Source organism: Biomphalaria glabrata, chromosome 17, assembly GCF_947242115.1.
Source record: "Biomphalaria glabrata chromosome 17, xgBioGlab47.1, whole genome shotgun sequence".
Classification (NCBI taxonomy): domain Eukaryota; kingdom Metazoa; phylum Mollusca; class Gastropoda; family Planorbidae; genus Biomphalaria; species Biomphalaria glabrata.
In genome coordinates this window covers 4,928,110-4,943,345 of record NC_074727.1, presented here as the reverse complement: position 1 = coordinate 4,943,345, position 15,236 = coordinate 4,928,110, and the positions used below count along the sequence as shown (strand labels likewise).

At 35.5% G+C, this 15,236-nt stretch overlaps 1 protein-coding gene across 1 annotated transcript; it reads left to right on the top strand.

Moving 5' to 3' along the window:
- Positions 1 to 99: 99 nt before the first annotated feature.
- Positions 100 to 11,061, top strand: LOC106071124 (programmed cell death protein 2-like). Its single transcript, XM_056016333.1, has 9 exons — positions 100 to 271; positions 1,855 to 2,015; positions 2,700 to 2,985; positions 3,385 to 3,448; positions 7,556 to 7,674; positions 8,737 to 8,903; positions 9,690 to 9,809; positions 10,403 to 10,545; positions 10,786 to 11,061. The coding sequence occupies exons 1-9, from the start codon at positions 185 to 187 to the stop codon at positions 10,935 to 10,937; spliced, it is 1,299 nt and encodes a 432-aa protein (XP_055872308.1). The 5' UTR covers positions 100 to 184; the 3' UTR covers positions 10,938 to 11,061.
- The last annotated feature ends 4,175 nt before the right edge of the window (positions 11,062 to 15,236 follow it).

The window sequence follows — 15,236 nt, the reverse complement described above, 5'->3', positions numbered from 1 at the left end:
CTCTTTTGTGCTTAAAAACTTATTTAGATAAAAAGATTGCTTTCATATTTTCCGGTTTCGTTTTCACTTTAACTTCAATAGACAGCACAGACATTCAGATCTTTCACAGACATTCAGATCTTAGTCACTAGATCTATATCTAGAGTCTAGCTACATGTAGACTTGCATAAAATTAAGACGTACCATGTCTATTTTAATTGGTTTAGTTGACCAAGAAGTATCACTTGACGACAATTATGCTTGGGAAAACAGTAAAATAGGAGGATTGCCTGTTAGTAGTAGTAGTAGTAGTAGTAGTGCTACTGTCACTACTGACTGTCTGTTAGTTAAAACTAAACTTAATTTCAATAACTAATTGAATGATATTAAATAATTGGACTCTAAAATTGATATAGATTCCTAAATCTAGTTTACTTAGTATTTTTTTTAAATAAATAAAATTTATTTTATGATATTAATATTTACTAAGATAATAATAATAATAATAATCTTTATTATCCGTATGGAAATTTGTCTTACAATTTGTGCATTACACCAAACAAAAAACATTATAACTATAAGAAACCAAAGTGTACATTCACACCAGACTCACTCATAGTTTACATGTGACAAAGTCTATACCAGATTGCTCTTATTTAATGATTTGATTGCCAGGGGAACAAAAGAGTGTATGTGTCTGTTTGTCTTTGCTATCGGTGTCTTGTATCTCTTTTGTGATGGTAAAATCACAAAATCCTGACACAAAGGGTGATTCTTTATTTCGATGATATACTCAAAGATGAGGTTATGAAATTCAGTGGTACTATATGTCTACTAAAAATTAAAAAGATTAAAATAATGAATTTTTAGCATTCTGGAAACACATGATCATGATGCAGCATAAAAAGACTATGTACAAACAGTTTAATTTGCTCCAAATGTGATGTGTCAATTTAACTATTAATCTTATCTTGGATAATCACGTTCTAAGCACTTCATGTGCCAATCTAGTCATGCATGTTAATCAATGACTTAAACTCTGTTAAGTCGTTGGATTTCCTTGCTGATTCAGGCAACCCATATTATTCCTTTTCCTACTAGCACTAGGGAAGAAGGAGCATTTGTACAAATTTGTTCTAGCATATGGAGTAAGAAATGTGCCTCTATCTTTGTGTCTTTTTGAATATTTCATTCGGTTTTGTTTTTCTATAATTTGTAAGTTATGGTTTAGTGTTTATGTATTATAGCTACTTTACTTCTTATCCTTCTCTCCTACAGTATCTTAATGTTTAGCAATTTAGTGAATGGTGTTACTCTAATCAAATTGGAATATTCGTTTGTTATAAATCTCACTGCTCTATTTTATATTTGTTCTAGTTTCTTTATGTTTTCTTGAGTTGAGGGATCCCAGGCAGAGGATTATGTTCTAACAAGGGAAATAACTGAGTAATAGGAATATTATCTTACCTTACTTCTCTTGTTTGTGGAGTCCTCAAACACGAAAGCATTTTATATTTGATTGATGTTTTTTTTCACAGTTCTTCAATAATATTAGTAAATAGTTAGCGTGTATATAGATCTATCTCTAATGCAGCTTTGTTAGTTCTTCAATAATATTAGTAAATAGTTTGCCAGGATAATGTAAATGAATGGACCATTCTTGATATCCTACTAAAAACAGCTGTTGAAATATGGAGGGATTTGGTTGTAAACATGAACTGCCACAGACAGATAATGATGACTTATCATGCTATTATGCCGATATTATATTATTATGCAAGGCATTTGTCTTTGTTTTATTATTATTATTATTGATTCTTAACAAATGAAATATTTATAAATGTATGATTTTTGTTTTCTCTTAATTTACCTCAGAAATGGATGAGCTCAGAATATGTCAAAGTGGAATGCAATTTGTGTGGACAGTCCATGTCTCTAGTGACTCAGATTTATTGCCCCTTGAATGCCTCGCCATATCACAGATGCCTCTATGTTTTCCTGTGCTTTAGAAAAGACTGTAGTAAACAGCAGAAAGGGTTAGTGTCTTAACTAAATTCATTCTTATCTTATACAGACATTACTTCAAAAAAGAAGATGATTACGTCGTACGCTTCATGCAATGACCTAAATTCTGCCAAGTTACTGGTTTTCCTGGCTAGCTCAGGCAACCCATTCCATGCTCTAATAGCACTAGGGAAGGAGTATTTGTAAAAATTTGTCCTAGGATATGGAATAAGGAATGTGCCTTTATCTTTGTGTCTTTCTGAGTATTTTATTAAATTTTGTTTTGTATTTGAAGATTATGGTTCAGTGTTTTATGTATAATTGCTACTTTACTGTATTGAGAAACGCTTTAAGTGTCTTAACTAAATTCATTCTGTACCTTGAGAAACTCTTCATAAGTAAATACATTCTGTACTGAGAAATTCTTAAGTCTCTTAACTAAATTCATTCTGTACCTTGAGAAACTCTAAGTGTCATGATGAGCTAATGCAATCTCGACAGATCTCCTGAGATTACAGATAAAATCTTTATCAGTGCTGTCACTGGCTTTGGCGGATACCATACAAAAAATTTTAAGAAGTCTTTCAGTCTGGTTTAATTGGTGACAAAAACATAAAAGGTTGATGGAGTATTATGGGATAGAAGTTAAGAGTAACATTATTTCTAATGCAATCTGACGATAAAGTGTTCATATTTTCAATTTCATTTGTTTCCAGTTGGCAAGTGTTCAGGTCCCAGCTCTACGACAGCAGTTATGAAATGAATCCAACCAATACAATTAAGAAGACGCATTCTGATCTGCCGAAAGACACCTGGACAGATGACCAAGAGGACTGGGGGGATGACACTGAAGATGGCATTAATTTTATTCACAAGTCTAGTAAATTGCCTGAGGCTGACCTATGTAAAACATTTTCAGACAGCTTGAGTTGTAAAGATGACTATGTTAATAAAAAACGTGTTTTGGGACCAGACCATCATAAGACTCATTGTTCATTTGTGGTAAAAAAAAAATATAATCTAACAAAATAAAACTTTTAATCTCTGCAGGTTATGCTTTATACACTGTTTCTTAAACACTTTAATCCTTTATCTCAGTGGGTCTGTTTCCATGACATTTATGACAACATAAAGCTTTAAAATAAATAGGGGGGTGGGTAGTAAAACTTTAATTTGTAAAAACAGATTGAATGGGAATGAGCCAGTGAAATTGATACATTTTCTTGAGTCTTTAGATAAAAAAATAATAATTTTAACTTTTACATCATTTGGTTCATCATTTACTGATAGTCTATCATCGCTAACTTGTATATGGGGCTGCAGGTAAACATCTATATCTCCCTTCTTTACCATCTTTTTTTATTTTAATTGTTTTAAAATGATGTATTTTTGTGTACATAGATAAGGCGATCAGCTCATTCTAAAGGTGAAACAAGCCCACCAGCAACTGAAAGTACATTTTCAGGTTTGTGTTCTTCCTTTATTTAGTTACTTTTTTTTATTATCAATGCTTTTTTTTTTTGTTTTATGTTTCTGATGTTCCTTCAGATTTTGCATTATTGTCAAAAAGAGGATGTCTGCGGGCAGGGTTTGAACGAGAACATCGAATGGCAGTCCAGAGGGCTTACCACTTGACCAATCAGCAATCCTATGCTTGTTACTTGCCGCTAATGTTTACATTTTTACAAAGCTTATATCAACTCACTCTGTCTGTCTGGCGAAAAGTTTGTACACATTTGTACACGTTATTTCTCCCACACCCAATCTTGGATCAAGCTGAAATTTTGCACTATTGTTTCTTTTTTCTGACAACACAAAAATCAATTTAAAAATGTAAACAATTAGTTTATTAACTATTGGTAATTAATTATTTTGTTGGCATCTTGAATGAGGAAAAGAAATTGTACTTGACACGTGTGGTGGTGGTTTAGTGAATATTTTTTTATGCATTTAAAAATGATCATGTAAACATTCACCAATATAACCCCTTCTTCCCTCCCCCTTTCCCAACTGGTCCAGAAGCCAAACAAGAAAAAAAAATATTCCTAATCACACAGATTTTATTATGTCTAAGCCAGTCTTCAGCATAATTAATAAAAGACCGATTCAAACTAATTGATACAATTACGCGTTGGCTGAGCAGTAAAGCGCTTGGCTTCTGAACAGGGGGTCCTGGGTTCGAATCCTGGTGACGACTGGGATTTTTTTATTTCAGGATCTTCGGGCGCCTCTGAGTCCACCCAACTCTAATGGGTACCTGACATTAGTTTGGGAAAAGTAAATTCAGTTGGTCGTTGTGCTGGACGCATGACACCCTTGTTAACCGTAGACCACAGAAACAGATGACCTTTACATCATCTACCCTATAGACCACAAGGTCTGAAAGGGAACTTTACTTTACTTTAATGCCAAGAAGCAGCAAATGAATTCATTAAGTTTTTCCAAAGCGTAGGACAAATACAAATTAATGAAAGTAGAAATAAAGATGTAAACTCAGAAATCCAAGATAAATTTAAAGAAAACAATCCAGCTTACTCCTTGGGAATGACCACTAATCTTAAAATGAAGGAACTAGATGAATCCCTAAAAGTCCTCAAACCAAAACAAGCCCCGGGCCCAGACAAAATATCAAATGACATGCTTCTTTACTTGGGTCCTCAAGCCAAAAAAAAACTGCTACAATTATTCAATGCTAGCTGGAAATCTGGCAGAATTCCAAACATCTGGAAAAAAGCCATTATGATCCCTATACTAAAGCACGGCAAGCCAAGAAATAAACTGGATAGTTACCGTCCCATCAGCCTCACTAGCTGTACTTGCAAACTGATGGAAAGAGTGATAAATAGAAGGCTGACATGGATCCTTGAGTCAAATAACCTACTCACTGAAGCCCAGGCTGGTTTTAGAAAAGGCAGATCAACAGAAGATCAAATTGCCTTCATCACACAAGAAATAGAAGACGGCTTTCAAGAAAAGAAACCAACAACAATTGTGTGGGTTGACTTAGAAAAAGCATTTGACAAAGTCTGGGAACAAGGTCTCTTGCTCAAGCTAATCCAGCATCACATATCCCACAGAATGTACAACTGGATAAAGGAATACCTAAATAATAGAAAAGCCTTAGTTTGCATGCAAGGACAAAGAAGCCACACAGTGGGTATAAAAAATGGTGTCCCCCAAGGAGGAGTCCTATCCCCAACACTTTTCCTAATATTCATAAACGATCTAAATCAAAACCTACCCAAAAAAGTTAAGAGCAGCATGTATGCAGATGACCTTACCTTAATTAGCACAGAAGAATATGTAGGAACATCGAAATTTCGATTACAAGATGCTCTTGATAAACTCAATAATTGGTCCAAAGACTGGGGCATGTCCATTAACACAAAAAAGACAACATATACCATATTCTCACTGTCAACAAAACAACAAACAATAAAATTAACATTAGATAAGGAAGCTTTAGAAAAAAATGACAGCCCTACATATCTTGGAGTCACCTATGACCCGAGACTAACCTGGAAAAACCAAATAGATAAAACACAGAGCAAAGGCATCCAGAGACTATCCCTCTTGAAAAAATTAGCTGGCACAGATTGGGGAGCTAATCACAACATCCTGAAAAAGACCTATACCAGTTATGTAAGACCTGTACTAGAATATGGTGCCACAGCATGGGGCTCAGCAGCCCAAACCAACCTAAGAAAAATAGACAAGGTTCAAAATATTGGTCTAAGGATAATGACAGGAGCAATCAAAACAACACCCATAAGAGCTATGGAGGAAACCGCTACCCTGATCTCTCTGGATGAAAGAAGAGAAATAAAAATCCTTTCCCAATTCACTAAATTGGAAACCTTGGAGAGGCACCCACTCAGAACAAAAATCCACAAAACTGGCACAAAAAACCGTCTCAAAAGGACCAATTTCATACAGGAATCTCTAAACCTAAAAAAGAAACACCAACTTGAAAAAATTACTCTGGAATCCTCGATACACTATAATGAATCTCCACCCTGGGACGAAAGCCCTCTTCCTACTATAAGGGACCATATTGAAAACATAAAAAGAAAATCTGATTACAGACCAACAGAGCTCAAGGAAATAGTGAACTGTTTTCTACATACCAATTACCCTAGCAATCAGTGGATCAGAGTTTACACGGATGGCTCATCCCATAAAGCCACCACTAATGGAGGAGCTGGAATACTTATCGAATGGCCAGATGGAGGAAAACTAGAAAAATCCTTTGCAACTGGAGAGCTCTCTGACAGTCACAGAGCAGAAAGGGAAGCACTAGCACTAGCTGCTACCATGCTAGCAAATCATCCAAGTTCCCCTCACAGTCAGATTGTCTTTCTAACAGACGCAAAAACAACCCTCCAAAGCCTGCAAAACTCTGATTCCCCTTATATTAAAAACCTCAGAACAGCACTCACAAAGCTCAACCACAACAGCAAAAAAACTGTTATTCAATGGATACCAGCTCACATACAACTAGCAGGAAATGAGAAGGCTGACACACTCGCCAATAGAGGGAGAACAAACTCACAAGTAAACTCTGCACTCTATCCAGAAGAAATGAAGAAATTAATTGTAGATAAAATAAATGAGAAATGGACGAGCTCCCATCCAAATCACAAGAAAGATGATGCTTACTATAAGCTATCCCGACAAGACCAACGTCTAATCTTTCGACTCAGGACCGGACACAACAGAATGCGACAACACATGTTCCGGAAGCTCAAAATTGGAACCAGTGAAATCTGCCCATGTGGAGTATCACCAGAAAATGCCGACCACGTCCTCCAAAACTGCTCTCTCTACCAAGAGGCCCGTATAAGACATTGGCCCCAAATCACCCCAATAGAAAGAAAACTATATGGAGAGCTCCCTGATTTGGAAACCACTGCGCAGTTCATCTCATGTATTGGTCTAGTCATATGAACACTCCAACATAACAATGAGAACGATGAAGAAGAAGAATTACAAATGTTTTTTTAAAGTATTTTATTTTTATTTTTCTTGTTTCAAGTTTTCAAACACATTGTCATAAATTTATTTTAGAGAGCTGTATTTTCTTCAAAATCACATGACATATGCATATTTGGAGGTGCCTATAAATCTATTCAACACACTACTTCGATGCACTGAAAAAACTCAGCTCTAAATTTAAAGATATAATCCAATAGTGAATAAGCAAATTTACTGCAAAGACCAACCAAACTTGATAACTAGTTTCACTTTCCTTATACAGTAGCGTATATCAATCTTACTGGATTGTTTCGGTCAGTGATAATAAGTTCTATCAGCTTCCCACTTTGACCTTACATCATGTTTATGCAAATCAAGGCATTGCTAGATGTGTTTGCTTTTTATTTTCCCATGTAAGTGCAATGTGACCTAAAAATGCTGACTGTTGACATACTACTGGTCAGCTGTTATTGTTTGCTGTGACATTATGCACATGCAGGTGACACATGTTTTTGTGCTTGCGTTAGAACTTATTTAAGTTCGTATTAGTTGATGTTATTTTGTCTAAAACATTGTCATGTTTAATTTTTTGTTTTAGATGATATCTTGAAGGAAGGTGTTCTAGGTGAATCTAATATTTTGATGGAAGAAATGGATTTACCAGACTCCAACAGACTAATGGCTATGGCAGAGTTTCTAAACACCAATGATGAAATGGCAAGTGATTAAGTGCTTTCTAACCTGTTTATCTATCAGTAATATTCCAGAGTCCCACACCCTCCCCCCCCCCCCCCTCAGCTTTAGTGGATAACTGACTTAAATAATGGAAAGTAAAGTTATTTGATCATTTTGTTGGCGTAACAATGTCTTAATAGACCACAAAAGCTATCGCACTTGGTCTGCCTTGGAATTCAATATAGAACCTAATAAGTTACATTTTTTTCATTGGAAATCTTTGGAAATATAAAGTAGCTCAAAATGCCTTCTGGTCCAAGTTTTAACAAGCTTTATTGTTTTATATGTTTTGGACATTTATTAAGAAAATGAATAATATTATATCCTCCTGGAACAATACAGGGATAACAGCAGAATTTGAACTCTAGACTATCTAGACTAGTTTTGAAGCTCATACAACATGACCAGGATATCCCTAAATCCATCTTTAATATTTTAGCTAAATTTAACATCTTATTTATCTTATTTCTCATCTACAGTTTTTACTTGTGGTTTTTAAATTATTAAAATTATTTTGTGATGACTAGCATCTAGAAATTCCTCTTATCCTTTTGAAATTTTATAATATCTCAATCATCTTATCACACCTTGTTCACCTATCTCTTAATCTGTTGAATCATTGGGGCACCACAGATGATCTGTTGACTGTCTTTTGCCTTGAATAGAATCTGTTTCAGTGACAGGCAAGTCCATTCTTTTAAGTTGTCTTCCCATCGCTTTCTGTCTGCCTCTTCTTCTTTTCCTGGTACTTTTCCCTGAAGGAAGGTCTTTGCGAGCCCTGAGGATCATGTGATATGACCATAAAGTTTCAGTTTGTGTTTTTTTGGCAATAGTTAGCAGGTCATTATGGGGCTTACATAAATTCCAAAACTTTCCAAAACTTTCCAACTTTTATGAAATTTAAACTTGACATCTTTGCATTTTATCTTTTTTTTTAACAGTTCTCATGTTTATATATCTTTCAAAAGAAGTTTAACAAGTATATATAATATTTAATGCTTTACAATAGTTAATTGAACAAACATATGACCCATCATGCTTCAGGTTTCTGAGTCAGCACCACCTGGTGGGCTAAGTGTTTTCAAGTCCTATTATTTGTCTGTCATAGAGGAGCCGCCAGAGGTTACAAGTGTAGATGTTCATGTGGAGGACCTTATCAGGAAATATGAACAAGACGAAGGGAAACAACTAGATGAACTTTTCAAGGAAAGGTCAGACTTTTTGGTTTGATGTAGAAAGTGGAACAAACAGGAGGTCCCTTTTTTTCCAAACGTGTTGGTAAATAAGTCACATGGTGATCTCCAGATCAGAACTGTTATGTCGTTCAAATTATGGCTAGCCATAATTGATTTTGTCAGTTTCTTTAAATATCTTTATAATAATAATAATGTCAAGTCTAAAGATTTTTAAAAATTCAGTATTTCACATGACTACACAGACCCAGTTTTGACCTGCATATTTCATATTTGTTAATAAGAAACACTTGACTAGTTTAGTCTTCAGACATCTTGAATTACTCGTTAACTTTTGTGAACATCTTTAAAAAAAAAGATTGAAAAAGAAAGCATGCACTCTCTTATACACTACAGATGTTACTTCAATAGAGAAGATAACTTTGACTTTCAAATGCATAGTCTTGTGAAACACTGCACTCATCCTTAATCTTCGGAGTCAAAGTCATTACCATTATTATTATTGTTAATAAGCAATAATAAGCTATTGCAAAGATCAGTTTTCACAGTTCACAAGAGTGTAGAAATTCAATTTAGATTTAGTTTTAGTTGCTGTTAAATGATTATATCTGGATGAATGTGTTTTTCATTAAATTGAGAAGCTCCCTATTTGTAATAATAAAATTTTAGATGTTGTTCTCACATGCTTTTTAGATGATAGTCAAATGAGATTATACACTTTCTTGTTCTAAAGTGAAGGTGCACATAAAACAGTTCTTTTTAAGTGATACTTTGTCATTGAAATTGTTCTGTTTCTCTGTTCAGCTGTACACCAGGACAACCCAAACATGGAGAGCATTATGAAAAGACAGAGCTGAAACATGGCGACAAAATGTTTCACAAATTTTTGAAGCGATTGCAACGATGTCCAGAACAGTGCATTCGGTAAACCAGAATTGTAGTTTTTGAACAACTATAACAAAAAAAATTTAACTATTTCTTTAAAAAAAAAAAAAGGGTCCAGTCACTTCTTTCCTTTGAAGTGAACTTAAATATTTTTCAAAAGACTAAATTTGTTGTTGAAATGGTGGTTTTGTTGTAGTTTCAAGATCATTGGAGCTGAAATAAGTCCTTTAAAAAAGTATGCAAATAAGTAGGTTTTATTCTGTTAAAACTAGAAACCAGAAACTATTCTTAATAGAAGAACTTATGGCTGTTACTTCATTCTTTACTGGCTTATTTGATCCCCTATATTTTTATATATTTTTTTGTAGTTTGTAGAGATTGGTGGCAATAATTCTTTTACAAGACTAATACAAATGTTTTTTTATATTTTATTATGGTTTTGTCAATCACCTTATACTAAATATATTTTATTTTGCTAAGTACTTTGTCTAGATACTAATTATTTGTACAAAACTACTTGTATATTAATGAAATTGATTGATATTATGTGAGGTGGACACCAAGCTGTTTTCTTCATTCTTAACATTTAAAAAAATAAAAAATTTCCATAAAATGTATATTTTACGTTTTAGATATGACAGGAATGGAGACCCATTGTTGGTCAGTATTATGGACTCCAGTCTGACCATTCCTAATTGTCCATATTGTGGCTGTCAGAGGATATTTGAACTACAATTGCTGCCCTCTCTCATTCCTTGGTTAAAGACAGAGAATGGTAGGTGCTTTTGTGGCTAAACATCCTTCCATTAATGATTTGTAAAAGTGGTACAATATGTCCTTCTTGTAGACCTAAAAGATATATTGATTTTGTAAAATTTGTATGAAATTTAGTGTCTTAGCAATGACTGGGTGAAGTAGAAGCCTTGACATTGCCCAGGTAACCAATTCTTGTTGTTTAAGATAAACTCATTAAATTGTGATTTCAAGGTGAATTAAAAAAAACAACCTTTTTCAGGAAGTGATGTTGAGATCGACTATGGTACAGTGATGATATACACCTGTCTGAACAACTGCTGGCCTCCGTCCTCTGATCCTAACAGTACACTTACTGTCATGGAAGAGTTTATCATGGTTCAAACTGACCCAGACCATCAGTTCTTTAGATAATGTTTTCATACCCTGTCTTTGGATGTATATATGCATTGGTAATATGTAGATCTAGATGTTTGCGAAATATTTAAAATACATTACTTTATGATTTGGATTGAAATTAAAAATATTCTAGAAAAAAAGTTGTTAAAAATATTTCCCTTTTTTTTTATTAATTTATTTTATCTTTTCTTTTATTTCTTTTTGAAAACAAAAAAAAAAAAAAAAAAAGTTTCAACCTCTTCATGGCTCTGTTTTTGCTGTATTGAGCTTGACAAATAGTAAACTCATTTCTTTCAACAACACAACTTATACTAAAGAATGAAGGCAGTAATAACCCTAGCTAGCACCAAGAGGAGTTGGACAGAGCCTTAGAAAAAATGCATATTTTTATCCATACACACTGGATAGCTGCCTGGTCATGTGGTGGTGGTATGTGCGCTGGATTGTCGTTCAGAAGGTTTATCTAAGGGGGAAACTCCACATTTACAATAATATATCTCAATAATGTAAGATTTATTTCCCTTCGTGAAGGCTGAGTTGTCAGCGCTTGGCTTCTAAAATTGTGGTCCTGGTTTCGAATCTCAGTGAAGACTGGGATTTTGAATATCCTGAAATTTAAGTGTGCCCTGATTCCACCCAACTTAAGAAGGGAAAGTAAAGGTGGTTGGTCATTGTGCTGGCTATTATGCCCTGCTCAATAACTATTGGTCAAAAAACAGATGATTTTAACATCAACTGCCCTGTTCATCACAATGCCTGAAAAGGGAACTTTACTTTTATCAATTAATTGGTAATTTTTTTTTTATTCAAGAGGGTGGGGGGGTCCAGATGGTGATTTTTGATGATTCTGTTCTAAGTGTGTTAGCAAATTTTACTCCTGTGTTAGCTAATTTATTCCCAATCTGTATGTCTGTAGACTACAATATTATCTTAAGCTAAATAATATATAATTATTAATTAATTGATGGCAATGTCTTTGATTCCAAGATTAAGGATGAGTGCAGTCATTCGAGTGACTATGCAAACTCATGTGCTCCTGTGACCCACCATCGCCATCATAACATGTTGTCACCGAATCTCCTGGCCAACCACAATGTTAGATGTGTTCAGCTTGTTTTTTAATGACCTGATTGGAGATACAGTACACACCTTTAGGCCTACTAATGCAGAGGCGTGTTAATCAAGATTTTAATGCAAAAGTTGTTCCAAGCAAAATATAAAAATTGGGTGATATAGGCTAGATAGGGCCTACCGTTAAGAGACTTTTTTTTTTTGTAGGCCTATATGTATGTTGGTATGGTTGGTATTGCCTCAAGATGGGCGTTCCTGAAATGTGGTAGGCCTAAATAGTTGAAAACATTCGCCGCAAGTGAGGAAAATGCAGTTTATACTGATTTGCAACAATGATATCTATAACGTTTATTGTTGTATAAATGGTGTTACATAAACACTATAAAAGTTGTTAAAAGCAGATGTATAACAATGATAAATTAAAAATTTTGTAATGAACCTGAAACAAAATATTTGATTTTAACCATAACCATCCTCACCTGAAAAGAAGTGTTACCCCCCCCCCCCCCCCCCCCCACCAAAATGTAATCTACTGCAAATACTATGGCTGGCAAAAAGGAGGAACTCTTCAATACTGTGAAGAAACGAAAGTTGAGCTGGTTTGGTCATATTGTAAGACATGACTCACTGTTAAAAGTCATCCTTCAAGGTGCAGTGAATGGAAAACGAAGAAGGGGTCTCTCTTGATATCCTACTACAGCTGCAGACCAGGAAAAAATTGAGGGATTTGGATACACGGACAGCACTTAAAAGCTCAGAAAAATCTTTCGACTCAGGACCGGACACAGAATGCGACAACATATTACCGGAAGCTCAAAATTGGAACAGTAAAATCTGCCCATGTGGAGTGTCACCAGATGCCGACCAATGTCCTCCAAAACTGCTCTCTTTACCAAGAGGCCCGTACAAGACACTGGCCCCAAAACACGTCCCAATAGAAAGAAAACTATATGGAGAGCTCACTGATTTGGAAACCGCTGAGCAGTTCATCTCATGTTTTGGTCTAGTCATCTGAACGCTCCAACATAAAAATAAGAACGAAGAAGAGGAAGAAGGAATTGTGAACTGTCACGGCACCCCTACGACGAAAGTCAAGCGACAGATGAGATGATGACTGCAAATAGCACTTACTTAGACTTAGGTCCCCCGCGCCGTTCGGCGCATTGGGCAGCAAGCTGTCTCCATAAAGATCTGTCGTTGGCAATGTCTGAAGCATCCTCCCACCTGGTGTCCACTGTTCTGAGGTCCTCCATGAAGGTGTGGCGCCAAGTAATACGAGGACGTCCCTGTTTGAGCTTTCCTCGTATTGGCCTCCATGTCATCGCAACTCTTGGTATACGTAGTTCATTTTGTCGTAGAACATGTCCCGCAAACCTCATGCGACGCTCTGTCACAACCTCACTAAGTGTTCGACTCCCAGTTCTGCAAAGGACTTACAAAACAGACAAAAAATAATGTGATCGCTAGAAAATGTCCGATTGATAAACCACGATACTTTAGCATGTTCAGAGTCAAACAACAATAAATGAAAACAATAATATCGATACGAAACGATTAAGGATCGGCCGGGGTGGAGCTCAACTTCAGCTCAAGGCCCAAACCCCCATCTTCATGATGTTTATTTATATTTATTAGCGAATTTAAATGTATAATTAAATCTCATTCTTTTATGTTGTCTTCCCATCGCTTTCTCTGTCTGTCTTTGCGAGCCCTGAGGACCTTGTGATGTGTTTATTGAGTTTTAATTTTGCGTATTTCGACAGTAGTAAGCAGTTCATCGTATGGTCCAATCTCTTTGCTAACCAATCTCTTCGTTTGTCTTGCGATCTTTGTAAGTGATAGCCTACTCAGAAACTTTCTGTAGCATCTCAATTCCTTTGCTAGGATCTTCCTTTCTAGTTCAGCAGTCAGCGTCCAAGACTCGCAAGCATATAGGAATGATCAGCCTGATTTTGGTGTCGATCGAGAGCTATTTGTCTTTCCATATTGTTCTGAGTTTTGCAAGCTGCGGACTATGTAATTCGGGCCACTAGATCAAGTTTGGTTTCCTCATCTGAGACGATGGGTATTTAAAGCTACTGACACTTGTCAGCTTTTCACATATCCAACGCCCAACACTGATGCCCCTTTTAAAGCCCTAGCTGTTGGCTATTGGTAATAATTTGAGGGTTTTTTTTTTTCGACATTTATTTGCATGCCGCACTTTTAAATAGATGCCCATGGAGCATTTGAGTTTCTTGACACTTTTTCTTTGTAAGAAATCTTAAATGGATTGACTGTAAGATATTTCCATTGCTGGACCGTTGGGCATCACATATGATCACTTTCAGGGGCGGAATGGGTGTCAAAATCGTCCCGGGCATTTCTATACGATCCGGCCCACAAATTCTATATCATATGATGGGTATCCAATTCTAGATCTACCTGTCTTCAGAATCATTGTGTTAAGTTTGATAATGTATCGATGCATGCATACGGTGACCTCTATATCTTTATAAGAAATATAGGCCTAGGCCTTAAGCTGCTTTCTAATCACTAAGTATGTGCCTAAAAGGATGTAATGAAGTTAACTAGTAGACTATTACGTTATTTCGGAAAATGTGTTAGACTAAAATAGTATTACACTGTAGACTCTGTGAATATTTTTAACAAAACACGACACTCAGAGGTCCTTATTTTATAAGAGAATATTATAAAACTTAAACAATCTGATTTGTGCCATAGTTGTGCGAATATTATGTTTACATTGCGTCATTTACTTCTTTAAAAAAGATGACGTCCTACGCGTCATGCATCTATTCATGCATGTTAACCAATGACTTAAATAAAATTCTGGCTGGCTCATGCAACCCATTCCATGCTCTAATAGCGCTAGCGAAGAAGAAGCATTTGTACAGATTTGTCCTATCATAAGGAACGAGGAATGTGCCTTTATCTTTGTGTCTTTCTGAGTAGGCCATATTTTATTAGATTTTGTTTTTGTATTTGGAGAAAAGTCTTTGCTAGGCTTAATTAAGGATCTTGTTAAATGGCCGAACAATCTTAACTGGCGTTTTTTGACATTGATCAGAAGGCTTTTGATCGTTTTGACCTATCCCCATGATGATCCTGCTTCGTATTTCCAGATTTGTAATGTGTTACCCACAATCCTTTCGAAACATCATGATTAGGATCTTTGTCTCTAATTCTGCAGTTTTAATAGTGGAATGTCGCTATGACCAAAAGCGCACTATAATATATATA

Bases quoted from the DNA above. Each gene is read 5' to 3' on its own strand.
- LOC106071124 (XM_056016333.1), top strand. From the start codon at position 185: ATGTCTATTTTAATTGGTTTAGTTGACCAAGAAGTATCACTTGACGAC. The intron at 8,904-9,689 runs GTCAGACTTTTT...TTCTCTGTTCAG, and splicing joins GATGAACTTTTCAAGGAAAG to CTGTACACCAGGACAACCCA. The intron at 10,546-10,785 runs GTAGGTGCTTTT...AACCTTTTTCAG, and splicing joins TTGGTTAAAGACAGAGAATG to GAAGTGATGTTGAGATCGAC.